The 15757-nt window shown below is 38.4% G+C and overlaps 1 protein-coding gene across 1 annotated transcript; it reads left to right on the plus strand.

The window, feature by feature from the left end:
- Positions 1 to 241: 241 nt before the first annotated feature.
- On the plus strand, positions 242 to 12187 carry LOC307130363 (multidrug and toxin extrusion protein 1; the record flags this gene model as incomplete). The annotated part of the gene is made up of 15 exons (XM_079823327.1): positions 242 to 352; positions 600 to 748; positions 2980 to 3022; positions 3167 to 3211; positions 3453 to 3550; positions 5418 to 5515; positions 5612 to 5725; positions 6023 to 6090; positions 6882 to 6990; positions 7090 to 7165; positions 7258 to 7327; positions 10438 to 10570; positions 10864 to 10958; positions 11759 to 11830; positions 11906 to 12187. The coding sequence occupies 15 exons, from the start codon at positions 242 to 244 to the stop codon at positions 12185 to 12187; spliced, it is 1563 nt and encodes a 520-aa protein (XP_079679453.1).
- Between the last annotated feature and the right edge of the window lie 3570 nt (positions 12188 to 15757).

Genomic DNA, 15757 nt, shown 5'->3' on the forward strand with positions numbered 1-15757 from the left:
GTTTTGCGGTCGTCTGGGAAACAGTGTGCTGGCTGGTTATGGAATGGCCTCAGCTGTGAGTTTGTTTCAGTCTGCTTATTGTTCCTCTGGAGTGTTGCATACTGTTTGCTTTGTGGTAAAAGAGAAACATTGGTGTATGAAATGCAAATGTTGGCACAGTATCGTAAAGTTCAGCCATCGGGGGTTTTGACATATCAGAAGCTTTTGGTTTTGAAGCTAGTGTACTGAAGTAGTTCAGAGCATGGCTGAGAAGCAGCTGATGCTTGTTATTCTGATTTATCAGACGATAAACATAACAACTGCAGCTACAGGTGGAGGTCTTGCGCTGGCAGCGGACACCCTTATCTCTCAGGTATGAAAATGTGTGTGGATATGCAGTGGGGTCCAAAAGTCTCAGACCACACTGAAGAGCTAGGGTTCAAAAACCTGGGGCTAATTAATTAATTAATTTAATTCTGTACTGACAGATGTTTTAGTAAATAAGAAAAATGCTGCATTTTTGTACCCCACTGGTACTCCTGCAAATAGGTGCCACATTTCAGGAATACAGTATCAATTTAAAGTGCTTTCTCTGAGATTGTGCCTTGTGTTCCCCTCAGACTTTTGGTGGGAAGAACCTGTGCCGTGTTGGCATCATCTTGCAGAGAAGTGTCCTGATCCTCCTGCTCTTCTGTTTGCCCTGTTGGGCTCTGCTCATCAACACTCAACCCCTCCTTCTGCTGCTGGGTCAAGACCCAGAGGTGGCCAGGTGATTCAAAAAACAAATAAATTGGTAACATTTTGATGGTCCCCTTTAGACATTCTGTCGACTATAAGTAACGCTGCACCTACATGTCAATTAACTCTGCTTAGTATTTGTAGACTGTCTGCTTAATATCTGCTAACACTTTATTTTGATGCTCCCCCATCAGACATTCTACTGACTAAAAGTCACTTTGCAAGTACATGTCAACTTATTCTGCTAACCCTTACCCCTTATAACCTTAACCATACCCCTAACAATCTACTAGTACTCTAATGAGAGTGAATTGACATAGGTGCAATTGTTTATAGTCAACAGAATATCTAAAGGGGATCATCAAAATAAAGTGTAACAACTTAATTACTACTAGTGTACATAGGGCCATATTTACTAAACAGCGCAAATTAACGTGAGAGCGCAATTCCAAAAAAATGTGCAGATGGGAATGGAAAATTCTTTGTGTGGTCTACTGATGATGGGTAAATTAAAGAACACCGACATAGACGGATAATTTGCATAATGACCAATGCAATTTACCAAGAGCAGCTGCCTTCACATGCTATCGGAATTATCGTAAATACAAGTTTCCCATTTAAGAATTGCACATGAACGCCCTCTGGTGTCATGTTTACCACTGGGAAGTTCATTGGTGCATTCAAGTCATGTCGTAGAGATCATATTAACAAGTTGAACGCACATGAATGCCACCACAAAATCGTAAATACTAGTGGGAAGCTCTGATGTTTACAAATTGGGGTCATGTCAGTGAGAACCCACAATATTTATACACTAAAAAATGATTGTTGGTTTAACTTAAAAAAGTAAGTTACCTGGTTGCCTTTACATTTTGAGTTCATTGAAATTCAAAATTTGAGTTAAAAGGAGGTTGGTTCAATAAATAGAAACTCGAAGTAGTATGTTATCTGAACCACATTAAATATCGAAGTTGATTTGACAAATGTAAATGTTGTGATAAATCATATCAGATATTTAGCAGTGATATTGTCTGGCCTTTTAGTTACAACTAAATATGATAGCATTGTAATATAACAATATAATCTGTAACTATAAAGTTTACAGAGGCTTCATAAATTAATTAAAAACATAAAAAAAAACACATTTGATGCACATTGTTTGTTCTTAAGAGTTTAAGAACCTTGCTGTATTTTTGTGTAATTAATTGAGCGAAAGTACACCGCCATATTACTCCGACGAAAGTGACTTGAACACACCTGCCGCTGTAAACACAACTTCCCTACTTGTAAATACAAACTTACCAGGGGGACTTGAATGCACCAATACCCAAGTTCCCAAGATGGGCGGGCCACGACATGACGGAGGGGAGGGTTTTCCATGACAGCTACATTGCCTTGTTTTGTCGTTAAAGTAGTGCATATTTACTATCATTTTAAGAGTATTTTATGTATTATACCTAGCAAAAAAAGCCTATATTTGACCGAAATTTCAGAATCATCAGCAAGCTGACTATAGATGGTGAATGTTTATATGGTTATCAATGAATAGGACGCTAAATATCATTTTGGCTTTCATAAGATTTTTCAAATGAATAGGCAAGAATAAATGTGGTGTCCTCCATGGTTCCTGTTCTTTTCAACAACAATGCACTTGAACGCGACAAGCTCATAATCGCAACTTCAGAAGTGGGAAGTAGAAAAATTGCAGATAGGACAAAACTTCAAGACAAGATATATACTCCAGAACAACAATTTTTTTTTCTTTTACTGGATAAGACAAAAATACTGATTTAAAATGTCATGGTGTGGTGGCTAAAGGTCCATTAGAAGGCTGCAGGTTTACACTTTGCAAGTGAGTCATCAGCCTATAAACTCTAGGTTGATAAAACCTTGTTTATTATTGCGAAAGAATAAATCATTTTGACTAGAACCAAAAAAATGAGCAATATTTATTCATGTTAGTGTAAAGCTATAGATCCCCAAGGTTTTGAGCAAATAGTGTCTGAGAATGACAGTCCTCCCTATCTCTAGCAAACATATTTTGCAACTTCCTTTCCTAAATAAATGTTGACGATGTTGTTAAATGAGGCGTTTTAATGTGCACAGACGCACGTTCTAATACTCAATTTAGATGCAAGCCAGGATGGAAATGACAGTGTGCAGCAGATTTATTCTGCTGTGTGATAACTCGCAGCGTTCTTTTTTAAATAATTTATGGTGTCTTGTCCTCGACATCACAGTTACAAATGTGTTCCTTTTCAGGATAGCTCAACTCTATGTAGTCTGTTACCTGCCAGCAGTCCCAGTGAGTCATAAAAAATAGCATAATTTTCCTCTTGTCAGCACAGTCATATAATTGACTTATCTTGAAATATATCTTGAAATATGATACACATACACCCCACCCCTTTAACCAGCAGCGTTTCCCTTTCTCTTTTTCTTCACACAGGCTATGTTTTTGCATCAGCTGCAAGTAGCCTATCTCCAGAACCAGGTATGCAATCTTCTTTGGCAGATAGAAAAGCACCTTAGCCGAGCTCTTCAAAAAGCATTGTTGCATGCAAGATCTTAAGACCTGCAGAGTATCCTATCACAGTCAGCTTCCAACTGTGATCTTTACTGACAAAGATCTTCTTGCTCTATGATAAATGTAGCTTCATGCGTGTCACTCAATGTAATGTCACAGCAGTGACTGTAAATCCAAAGAATGCTTTAACAGTGTTTTGGGCCCATAGGGTGTGATTCTCCCTCAGATGTATGCAGCCATTGCAGCCAACATTGCAAATGTGGTGACAAACTACATCCTTCTCAACTGGTTAAACCTTGGGTTATAGTAAGTCTAAAGGGGCTGTCATCCTTTTCACTCATTTACACACAATATGTGTTGGTTTTGTACATTAGTTAGTTCAACAGTTAGTTACTGTCCTTGAAATTGATTGTCCAAGCGCCATTCCAAGATCCCTAATATTTAGTCTGGCAGTAGGGATATATCACTCCGCATACTTTCCTATTATATACAGTAGGTGAAAAACAGATTTACGGTATTCATAAAACAGTAGGCGAGATTCTGATCTGGTGTACACTTTATCCCATGAGGCCATGGGGAGGATTTGTGAATGGCAGTGACGCAAGCCATTATCAACTGATAAGTGATTCATTGTATCATTCGCTAAACCGATTTGTTCAAAGCACTGATGATTCAGGAACAAAGCAAAATGCCATTGTGTGTTTGGGATTATTTTCTTTGGTGGAGAAAAAATGCATGCAGTAACTCACCGTAATGTTTCTAAATGCAAGTTACTCAATATAAACGTATTGTTTATTAAAATGTTGTATAAAAACAATCACATGCAATCCATCCATAAACCACAGGACACTTACACTCACCTAAAGGATTATTAGGAACACCATACTAATACTGTGTTTGACCCCCTTTCGCCCTCAGAACTGCCTTAATTCTACGTGGCATTGATTCAACAAGGTGCTGAAAGCATTCTTTAGAAATGTTGGCCCATATTGATAGGATAGCATCTTGCAGTTGATGGAGATTTGTGGGATGCACATCCAGGGCACGAAGCTCCCGTTCCACCACAATGATGCTCTATTGGGTTGAGATCTGGTGACTGTGGGAGCCATTTTAGTACAGTGAACTCATTGTCATTTTCAAGAAACCAATTTGAAATGATTCGAGCTTTGTGACATGGTGCATTATCCTGCTGGAAGTAGCCATCAGAGGAAGGGTACATGGTGGTCATAAAGGGATGGACATGGTCAGAAACAATGCTCAGGTAGGCCGTGGCATTTAAATGATGCCCAATTGGCACTAAGGGGCCTAAAGTGTGCCAAGAAAACATCCCCCACACCATTACACCACCACCACCAGCCTGCACAGTGGTAACAAGGCATGATGGATCCATGTTCTCATTCTGTTTACGCCAAATTCTGACTCTACCATCTGAATGTCTCAACAGAAATCGAGACTCATCAGACCAGGCAACATTTTTCCAGTCTTCAACTGTCCAATTTTGGTGAGCTCGTGCAAATTGTAGCCTCTTTTTCCTATTTGTAGTGGAGATGAGTGGTACCCGGTGGGGTCTTCTGCTGTTTTAGCCCATCCGCCTCAAGGTTGTGCGTGTTGTGGCTTCACAAATGCTTTGCTGCATACCTCGGTTGTAACGAGTGGTTATTTCAGTCAAAGTTGCTCTTCCATCATCTGAATCAGTCGGCCCATTCTCCTCTGACCTCTAGCATCAACAAGGCATTTTCGCCCACAGGACTGCCGCATACTGGATGTTTTTCCCTTTTCACACCATTCTTTGTAAACCCTAGAAATGGTTGTGGGTGAAAATTCCAGTAACTGAGCAGATTGTGAAATACTCAGACCGGCCCGTCTGGCACCAACAATCATGCCACGCTCAAAATTGCTTAAATCACCTTTCTTTCCCATTCTGACATTCAGTTTGGAGTTCAGGAGATTGTCTTGACCAGGACCACACCCCTTAATGCATTGAAGCAACTGCCATGTGATTGGTTAATTAGATAATTGCATTAATGAGAAATTGAACAGGTGTTCCTAATAATCCTTTAGGTGAGTGTATAATCCTTCTTTGACAGTTTTTCTTTGATTTTGCTTACTATATGTCCAACCATACAAGGATATAGTTTTAAAGTCATGCATTTTTCTGGTATTTGTATTTCAGTGGATCTGCTGCTGCCAATACCATATCTCAGATCTACATTTGTGTTTTCCTCTATTTATATATTCGCTGGAAGAATCTCCACGTTCAAACATGGGGAGGTCAGTTAACTAGCTAGTTAAACTTTCCTACGTTTCAATAAATGCATAAAATACCACTCCATCTGTGTCTGCAATGTCTTTCTCTGCCCACCACAGGCTGGTCATGTGACTCACTGCAGGAGTGGGATGGATATATGAAACTTGCCATCCCCAGTACCATGATGCTCTGCTTTGAGTGGTGGATTTATGAAGTTGGAGGGTTCCTAGCAGGTCATTTCTAAGAAATAAAGTCAAATCCCTTGCTGCCTGTAAAATATAATAGAATTATGCCTTTTATTAGGCCTAGTCACGAAGAATGTCCTCGAATTACAATGTTTGTTTGGATGTAGTGCTTAATGTGGTTTCAGGCTATTACTTTTAGCCTCTGATTATTTTTCATGCATGATTGCTACAGGAAAATAGAAAAGGCTTGTGTAAAAGCTTTAACAAGAAATAGAAACCAATTAAATGCACAAATGCAATATTATGATATCATAAAACACATTCCCTTATGTTTGCCTCTTTCAGGCATGCTGGGAGAGTTGGACCTTGCAGCTCAACATGCAGTCATTATGCTGGCTTTTATCAACTACATGGTAATTCAAGCCCCAATATTTCCCCAATTTAAAGTTTCAGAAAGAACATAATACATGCTTCTCTTCTCCCATTACTTCCCTTATCAAACAATGATTTACTTGACACATAACCAGACAAACAAGTATAGGTTATAAAGAAACAGAGCTAAAAAATTATGAAATACTATCTTTGCACATATACTATTGTTCAAAAGTTTGGGGTCAGTACACTGTAAAAATTTAGTTTCTGTGAATTGATGCAATTTAATTAACAGAAATACAATTTGGCCAACTAAAAAATTTAGATGTGATCAGTCACTAGAAAATTTTCAATTGGAGACCTGATTTTTTTTTACAGTGTAAGATTTTAAAGAAATTGCACTTTTACTTGAATTTGAAAAAAATTGACAGTAAATACATTTATTATGTTACAAAAAAAAAATGTTCTAAATAAATGCTTTTTTTTTAAACTTTCTATTAGTCAAGTAACCATAACTGTTTTCAACCTTGGTAATAATAAGAAATGTTTCTCGGCATATTAGAATGATTTCTGAAGGATCATGTGACAGAAGAGTAATGATGCTGAAAATTCAGCGTTGCCATTAGAGGAATAAATTACATTTTTATTAAAATAGAAAACTGTTCTTATAAATTGTTATAATATTTCACAATATTGCTGGTTTAATGTATATTTGATCAAGTAAATTGCAGCCTTGGTGAGCATAAGAGACTTCTTTTAAAAAAACATCAAAAAAATGACCCTGACCCCAAACGGTAGTTTATTTTCTTAACATGTTTTACTGGGATGTCAGTTTCCATTAGGGATTCAAGGTGCCGCATGTGTGCGTGTTGGCAATGCACTTGGAGCTGGAGATACGGCCGGAGCGATCCGCACCAGCAAGGTCTCGCTCATCTGCACAGGTTTACAAACAGTCATATTCCTTTGAGGCACATTCATCTTTCATTGTCTGCTCAAGTTTGACACGTCTTTTTTCTTTTCCTTTTATCATCTGGATGCAGCTGCCCTGGCTGTTTTGCAAGGTATTGTGCTAGTATCAACAAAAACCTTCATTGGTTTCTTATTTACATCAGACAGGTAATTATTATTTTCCCAATCAGACTGATGTTCTTTATCAGAAAGATGTTCTTTAGACCGTACTGCACTGATGATTGTGTCTTATTTCGTAGGCGTATTGTGGCGCTTGTCTCTAAACTCTTGAACGTCTACTGTGTGCTTCAGTTCTTTGATTGTCTTGTTGTGAGTACTTTGCATTGCTTTTACTTTTTTTAGATAAGATACATTTGTGAATACACCGATCAGGCATAGCATTATGACCTAATATTGTGTTGACTGACCCCTGAAGTTGTGCTGCTGTTACGTACTGCTCCGACACTTAAAAGGTTGAGGATCCAAATGCAGAGGGACAATCCAGATACTTAATCCAAGTTACAGGCAACAGGTCAAAACACAGGCAGGCTGTCCAAACAAACAAACACACAAGGCTGGGAACAAAGGCAAACGGGTAATCCAAAGACAGGCGAGAAATCCAAAAACCAAGAGCCATGAACCAAGAAAACGCTCAGAGATGCAGTGTAACAACATGCAAAACCTCGCAGAGAATGACAGGGTGAACAGGCTATATATAGGCAGAGGTAAATGAGACACAGGTGTAAACAATGAGTGCTGATGAGTCCGGGCAAAGGATTATGGGTAATGTAGTCTTTGATGGAATGACAGTCCGGGGTGGAGTGCCCTTTGGTGGAAATCACTGGTGAATTGTGACAGCTGTGGTATGTGGCACCAAGATGTTAGCAGCAGATCCTTTAAGTCCTGTAAGTTGTGAGGTGGGGCCACCATGGATCAGACTGGTTTGTTCTGCACATCCCACAGATGCTCGATTGAATTGAGATCTGGGGAATTCGGAGGCCAAGTCAACACCTCAAACTCGTTATTGTGCTCCTCAAACCATTCCTGAACCATTTTTGCTTTGTGGTAGGGCGCATAGCCACCAGGGAATACCGTTTCCATGAAAGGAAATTTGAGCAAAGTAGCTTGTTTGTTTGATCGCACCACACGGGCCAACCTTCGCTCCCCACGTGCATCAATGAGCCTTGGCCGCCCATGACCCTGTCGCCGGTTCACCACTGCTACTTCCTTGGACCAGATACTGACCCAGGGCCGGCCCGTGGCATAGGCGGAATAGGCAAATGCTAGGGGCGCCACTCATCCATAGGGGCGCCAAAATGTATTACTGATACTATGTTATTAATATTAATTCGAAATATTAACTTAACTAAGTCCCCCGCCTCTTCCCTGTGCGCCTCATAAATCTCCCCCGCCGAGCTACTTGAAGTGCGTCAGAAATATAACGCGCGATCAGTTTAACGTTGGGAATTTGTTGTGTTGCGTCGCCTCTCGCCGCATCTAACGTAGACAGGATTGCTTTCATTTTTTAGGGTGCTTGGCCGCTCGCTTCAGGTGTAGACACGGTGAAAGTTGCCTGATTATTTATGACGGATGGCCGAATTGTAGTGTCAAAAAAGACAGAAGCCCTCTGATGCAGGGAAGATAGAGGATACACTGCAAAAATTCTCTTCTTACTTATAGGCCTATTTGTGTCTTGTTTCTAGTCTAAATATCTAAAACTTCTTAAGATGCATTTACTAGATAAGTAAAATGACATAAGATATATTTTTCTTGTTTACTTGAAAATAAAATCAAAATTAAGTGAGTTTATGCTTAAAACAAGCTAAATAATCTGGGGTGAGAAAAATTATATTTCTGATTAAATCTTGTTTCTTGTTTCCGTCCCAAACAGAAATAAGATAATTTTTCTCGCCACATTTGGCAGATCATTTTGCTTGTTTTAAGCAAAAACTCACTTCATTTGAGTGTTTCCCCCCCCCAGAAAACAAGAAAAAATATCTAATGTCATTTTAGTAAATACATCTTGATTTAAGAATTTTTAGATATTTGGACTGGAGACAAGAAAAAAAAATACTAAATAAGAAGAGCATTTTTTGCAGTGTAAAGACAGAGGTAACGTGATGTAGGCTAATGAATGTACAGTTTATTTAATTGCATAGTGGTAAAATTCTAATGTTCGCTAATTCATTCCAGTTTTACCTTAAGCTTTATGCAAACAGCTGTTCTGGGTTCTCCAGAGGCCACAGCCAGTGTGATTTTGTAAATAAAAACGCATGCAATATCACTTTTTTAATAGCCTAATGTTTTTACTCTACAGTTGTGCAGTTTTAAGGGGACATATGGCAATTTTAAAATGTATTTTCCAAAATTAGTAATGATATTTATATACAGGTTTATTTAAAATAGCAACATTTGATTTAAAATTCACATTAAATATCTACATTTCTCAGTTTAATTCATGGTGAAAACATGAATGTGCATAGTTTAGTGGAAGATTGCTGCCATCTACTGGAAAACAAACACTTTTGCTAGTTCTCAATGAATAGTTTGTGCATGAATGCTGGATGCTATTACTCTTGCTATTTGTGTTACGGCTGTAATGTGGCATAGGTGCTATTTTTGTATAGTTTAACTATCATCAGCCTTTTAAAAAATAAAATAATAATAATATCATGAACATAATGACGGGGTAGAATGGACTGCACATCATATAAAACAACAACAATGAAAATAAAAATTAAAAACATCAATGCATTACAAAAATAAAACAGTAGTAATTCCACAACTTAGACTGATAACATGTTGTGCTAAACCTTACAAGGGGCACCAAGTAAAATCTTGCCTAGGGCAGCAAATTGGTCAGGGCCGGCCCTGTACTGACCACTGCAGACCGGGAACACCCCACAAGAGCTGTAGGTTTGGAGATGCTCTGACCCAGTCGTCTAGCTTGTCAAACTCCCTCAAATCCCTACTCTTGTCCATTTTTCCTGTTTCTAACACTTCAACTTTGAGGACAATATGTTCACTTGCTGCCTAATATATCCCACCCACTAACAGGTGCCGTGATGAAGAGATAATCAGTTTTATTCACTTCACCTGATCGGTGTATATCTTGAATTAAGTTTATTTTTCTCGCCCCCCTGGGAAATTGTATTTTCTTTTTTGGAGCATAATTCTAACAACAGTTTTTTGTCTTACCCCATTGGCAACTTCAAAATAGAAAATAAATTTTCTTAAAAAAAAACAGCTTGGGCAAGTTTTGGTCATCAGGTACATTTAGAGACTTGTACTGGAAAACGATTTTTTCAGCACGGTCATTTCAGTGTTTGTTTAGCTCAACTGGAAGAACACACAACCTGATAAAATGTATTGCTTGAATGCAAGGTCCTTTAGATAAAGTCTGTAAATGTCTAAATGTATTCTTTTACTCTCTCTTAAAGTGTGTCAGCATGGGTATTCTGTTGGGATCAGGACAGCAGAAGATTGCAGCCGTAGCTAATTTCTTTGGATATTACTGCATTGGACTTCCACTTGGCACCTCTCTCATGTTTGCAGCCAAATTAGACGTTGTTGGTTTGTTTTCCTTCGTTTTTTCCTTCTATGATCGTATTAACAGTTTACATTGTCACTCATTGTACTCGTTGATATTCTGTGAACTTGTCATCTTCTCTAGTCACCATGTTAGCATCTGCTTTATAAATCATAATTTCATTGGGTTGAAGCACGTAGAGAACATGAGTGGACCCAGCACAGGTCCCTGCAGAATTGCATTAATACATCTCGAGCGCAGAGAACAGCATTCATTAAAACATTTCTGTAATGAGATAACAGCTGTCCTAGAGCAATGTCCTCTTTTGCTTTGATAGGCTTTTGGCTGGGACTTCTCATTTGTGTTTGTGTGCAGTCCAGTTTTTTCATTGCAGTCATTTTTAGACTCAACTGGGAGAGAGTGACCAAAGAGGTAGGCCAGGTTTATTACAGCATTTGCAAGGCAGCACTCTCGTAATAGTCCTCTTTTTTCTATTATTCTTCTTCTACTTTGGCTAATTTTGCAAATTTCATTCTTAGTTGTGCTTTTTATTTCAGGTTTTCATTATCTATTTTACAGTATTTCCGTAATGTGTAATTTTGAGTGAAACAGATATTCAGTGAGAAAAAAATGTAGAATGGGACTTTATTTTGTCATTAGGATTTGATTGGATTATGAAAAGTGGCTTTTAAATATAAAAATTAAGCCAGACTGAATTCACTGCTAAAACAGACAAAAAAATTGTTGTTAAAATTATCCAGTAGCTTGCACTGCCAAAATTATGTAAACAGAAATAAATATAAAAAATTATATTTCAAATAAATAGTTTTTTGTTGTCATTATATAAATAATCAGATTATGATTGTATTAAGATGTATTCATATTTTAATTTATTTACATTTTGATTGGTCTTTACTTTCTTGCAACTATTGATTCATCTTTGCACTCCAAAAACAGTCTAATTAATTTCAGCTGTATTTATTCTCGAGGAACAACCTGTCACTCACATGAGATCCCAGCAATAGCAAACCACAACCATCCAATCAATTCCAGATGGACAATATCAAGTCCCGTCCTACATTTTTCCTTGTTCAAGAAGCCATTTCACTCAGATATACATCACAGTATGGAAGATAAGACTATCACATCTTCAGTTTCATGCTGACTTTAATTAATTTCTGTTCTCATCTGAATTATATAACATGATGTGTGGTACATACATAACATTTCAGGCAGTGGAACGAGCTGGAAAGAGTCAAATCTCTGCAGTGTCCCCTGATAGTCTCACTACGAGGCACAGTGAGGTATGTCTGGTGACTTTTACTATATCTATTATGCAAAGCGTCTCTGAAAACTGAGTTTGTGTCTTGTGCTCTCAGAATGGGAATGAGTACATGACTGTGAACTCAGATGACCAGGATGGGGAGTCAGATGTGGCTCACGTGGAGGAAAAGCCCACAGCTCTGCTTTCCACCGCTCAGCTGATCCTCAGGAGGGGTCTGACCACCCTCGCTGCTCTTCTCATCCTAGCTGTAGGGATAGCCGTCCATCTCATTGTGCCTTTACCTGAGGTGGCTTATGCTCCGAGGTCAAATACTACTTTGGAATCAAACTTTACCACACCTCCAACTCTCATCCAAACAACTTCAATCTCAATCTGAAAACAATAGTGTAGAGCTGTGACTGTTCGTATGGATATATCCCAGGTATTTTATTAGTCATTTTCTAGAAAGTTATACATTTTCCAATGCAAAAATAATTGCTGAAGCATTACATACACCTACAAATATTGTATATTATATTATATTATGTTATATTATATTATATTATATTATATTATATTATATTATATTATATTATATTATATTATATTATATTATATTATATTAATTATATTTAAATTGGGAAAACATTTTTTCTAAATTATCTATTTAAATCATGTATTTGTCTTCTTTTTTTTATGTTTTATTATTATTTGAAATGTATTTTATTTACGTTTTATTATTCCCAGCTGGCTGTAACAGCGATTACTAATGTTTTTGACTCTAATGTTTGACGGAGATTGTTTGGAAGCGACATGAAATCTGTTACCTTTTCCCCAGGGATTCATGGGGCAGAAACTCATTTTTACGCTCACCTTGAAGGAAGAAATCCCTACACATGCTGACCATGTTTTGCAGTAATGAGAAAGAGAAATGCCACAATTCATAGTAAAAGTCAGGCACTAAGCTTTTAGCATGACTACATTAGCATTTCTGATGATTAAAAGAAACAAAAGCCGTCTCTGAATCATATTTTGTAGAATTAGGCATTCCTGATTGATTAAAAATTAATTAAAGTTGAAAATGATAAAAACAGATGTTCTGATATTCATTCATCTCTAGCACACATCCTTAATATAATACAAAATGAACTAAAACAAAATAAAAGGAGACAGCTTGGTGTATGGGCAAGATTTATTTGACAGATGATAGGAAACATTATTGTAACAAACGTTTAATTTGTGACTTACATGTTTAGGTATAAGAATAAGTATTAAGCTCTCTGTTCACATTGTTATAGCTAAAGGACAGATAGATTTCACTCACACATGTACATGTACACTATATTGCCAAAAGTATTGAGACACCCCTCAAAATCATTGAATCCAGGTGTTCCAATTACTTCCATGGCCAAAGGTGTACCTAGGCATGCAGACTGCTGTGAATGTTTGTGAACGAATGGTCACTCTCAGCAGCTCGTGGTAAAGTGATAGGTTGACACCTTTGCAATAAGTCCATTAGTTAAAATTTCATCAAAGGGTGGGCCAACTCCATATTAAACAAAGTGGAAGCAATTGGGAACAACAGCAACTCAGTGTGATTTTACCATGTAAAATCACAGAGCGGGGTCAGCGCATGCCGAGGCACACAGTGCACAGAAGTTGCCAACTTTCTGCAGTCAATAGCTACAGACCTCCAAACTTTGTGTGGCCTTCAGATTAGCTCAAGAACAGTGCGTAGAGAGCTTCATGGAATGGGTTTCCATGGCCGAGCAGCTGCATCCAAGCCTTACATCACCAAGTGCAATGCAAAGCGTCAGATGCAGTCGTTGTAAAGCACACCGCCACTGGACTCTAGAACAGTGGAGACGTGTTCTCTGGAGTGACCAATCACGCTTCTCTCTCTGGAAATCCGATGGATGAGTCTGGCGGTTGCCAGGAGAACGGTACTTGCCTGACTGCATTGTGTAAAGTTTGGTGGAGGGGGGATTATGGTGTGGGGTTGTTTTTCAGGGGTTGGGCTTGGCCCCTTAGTTCCAGTGAAAGGAACTCTTAATGCTTCAGCATTTTGGACAATTTCATGCTCCCAACTTTGTGGGAACAGTTTGGGGATGCCCCTTCCTGTTCCAACATGACTGCGCACCAGTGCACAAAGCAAGGTCCATAAAGACATGGAGGAGCAAGTTTGGTGTGGAGGAACTTGACTGGCTTGCACAGAGTCCTGACCTCAACCTGATAGAACACCTTTGGGATGAATTAGAGCGGAGACTGCGAGCCAGGCCCAGGTCCAACATCAGTGCCTGACCTCACAAATGCGCTTCTAGAAGAATGGTCAAAAATTCCCATAAACACACTATATACACTAACCTTGTGGAAAGCCTTCCCAGAAGAGTTGAACCTGTTATCGCTGCAAAGGGTGGGCCAACTTAATATTAAACTCAACGCATTAAGAATGGAGTTCATGTTCAGGTAAAGGCAGGCATCCCAAAATGTTTGGCAAAATAGTGTATATTTTATTACTCATCACATGTTTACAATATTAAAATTCATGAGCCCAGTTTTGTAGAAACTCAGTGCAGCTGTTATAACACATTTTCTTTCTTATTCTTTTTCTTGAAATCTTGCCAGAACATTCAGCTTTTTGAACATCACACTGGTTCAAAGGTTGGTGTGAGGCACTGAGGAGGATGTTAATGTTTATTCCTGTCCTTTAAAAAAAAGTTAAAAAAATCTAAAATCACATAGCCTATATATGATTATTTAACACATCATGGGTCTGTGTTAGTTTAGATATTAGTCACTCATGAAACTGATTTTTGGAACCTGATTGATGATTCACTGATTTGTTTGTAAATGTTTGTGTGGCTGTGAGATGTACTGTATGCTGAAACAAACCGAAATAGATCTACAATTACAGTGACATTATCGGCAAAGGACGATCGAAAGCAAGTTCTAATGATAAACAATATCATATTTGTGGTTCTAATTTGAAAACTGAAAGAGCAGCTAAATGTATCTTTTTTATGGGATAATGGAGGGGGATGTGAAAAAGGAAGAAAAGTGAGCTATGCATGCAAAAATGTATGGCATGCATAAAGCAAATAAAACACATTTGCGTAATTTAAATACACTTGGATCGCTTTTGCCATTAGAAGTGCCTTTATTCTTTGTGGCGTAGATTCAACAAGGTGCTGGAAACATTCCTCATAGATTTTGGTCCATATTGATTACACAATTGTTGCAGGTTTGTCAGCTGCACATACATGTTGCGAATCTCCATTACACCACATCCCAAAGGTGCTCTATTGGATGTCCAGTTTGAGATTATTTGAGCTTTGTGACTGTGTGTTATCCTGCTTGGAAGTTGCCTTTTGAAGATTACACTGTGGTCAGCAACAATACTCAGGCAGGCTGTGGCGTTTAAACAATGCTAAATTGGTACTAAGAGGCCCGAAGTGTGCCAAGAAAATATCACCATTACACCTCCAGCCTGAGCTGTCGGGATGGATCCATGCTTTCATGTTGTTTACGCCAAGCTCTGACCCTACCAGCTGAATGTCACAGCAGAAATTGAGACTCATCAGACCAGGCAATGTTTTCCCAATCTTCTATTGTCCAATTTTTGGTGAGCTTGTGCCAATTGTAGCCTCAGAGGCACCGGTGTGTTCTTCTGCTGATGTAGCCCTTCCGCTTCAAGGTTTGATGGGTTGTGCGTTCAGAGATGCTGTTCTGCATAACTCTCAAATACTCCAGAGTACACTACTCTAGTAAATGTTCCACCAAGCTGTGAAACAATAAGTAATACCTAATGCTTTCCCTCCCAAAAAAGTTGCAAGTTCATTGTTGTGATAGAGCTAAGGCCAGGACTGTAATTGTGACATGGGTTATGTACAGTCTTCTGCTGTTGCACATTTACCGTAAGTACACCAAGCTATGAATATATTCAATATCATTATGCTGATTACTTTTA

This window comes from Gobio gobio (genome assembly GCF_949357685.1).
Source record: "Gobio gobio genome assembly, chromosome: 8".
NCBI classification, from domain to species: domain Eukaryota; kingdom Metazoa; phylum Chordata; class Actinopteri; order Cypriniformes; family Gobionidae; genus Gobio; species Gobio gobio.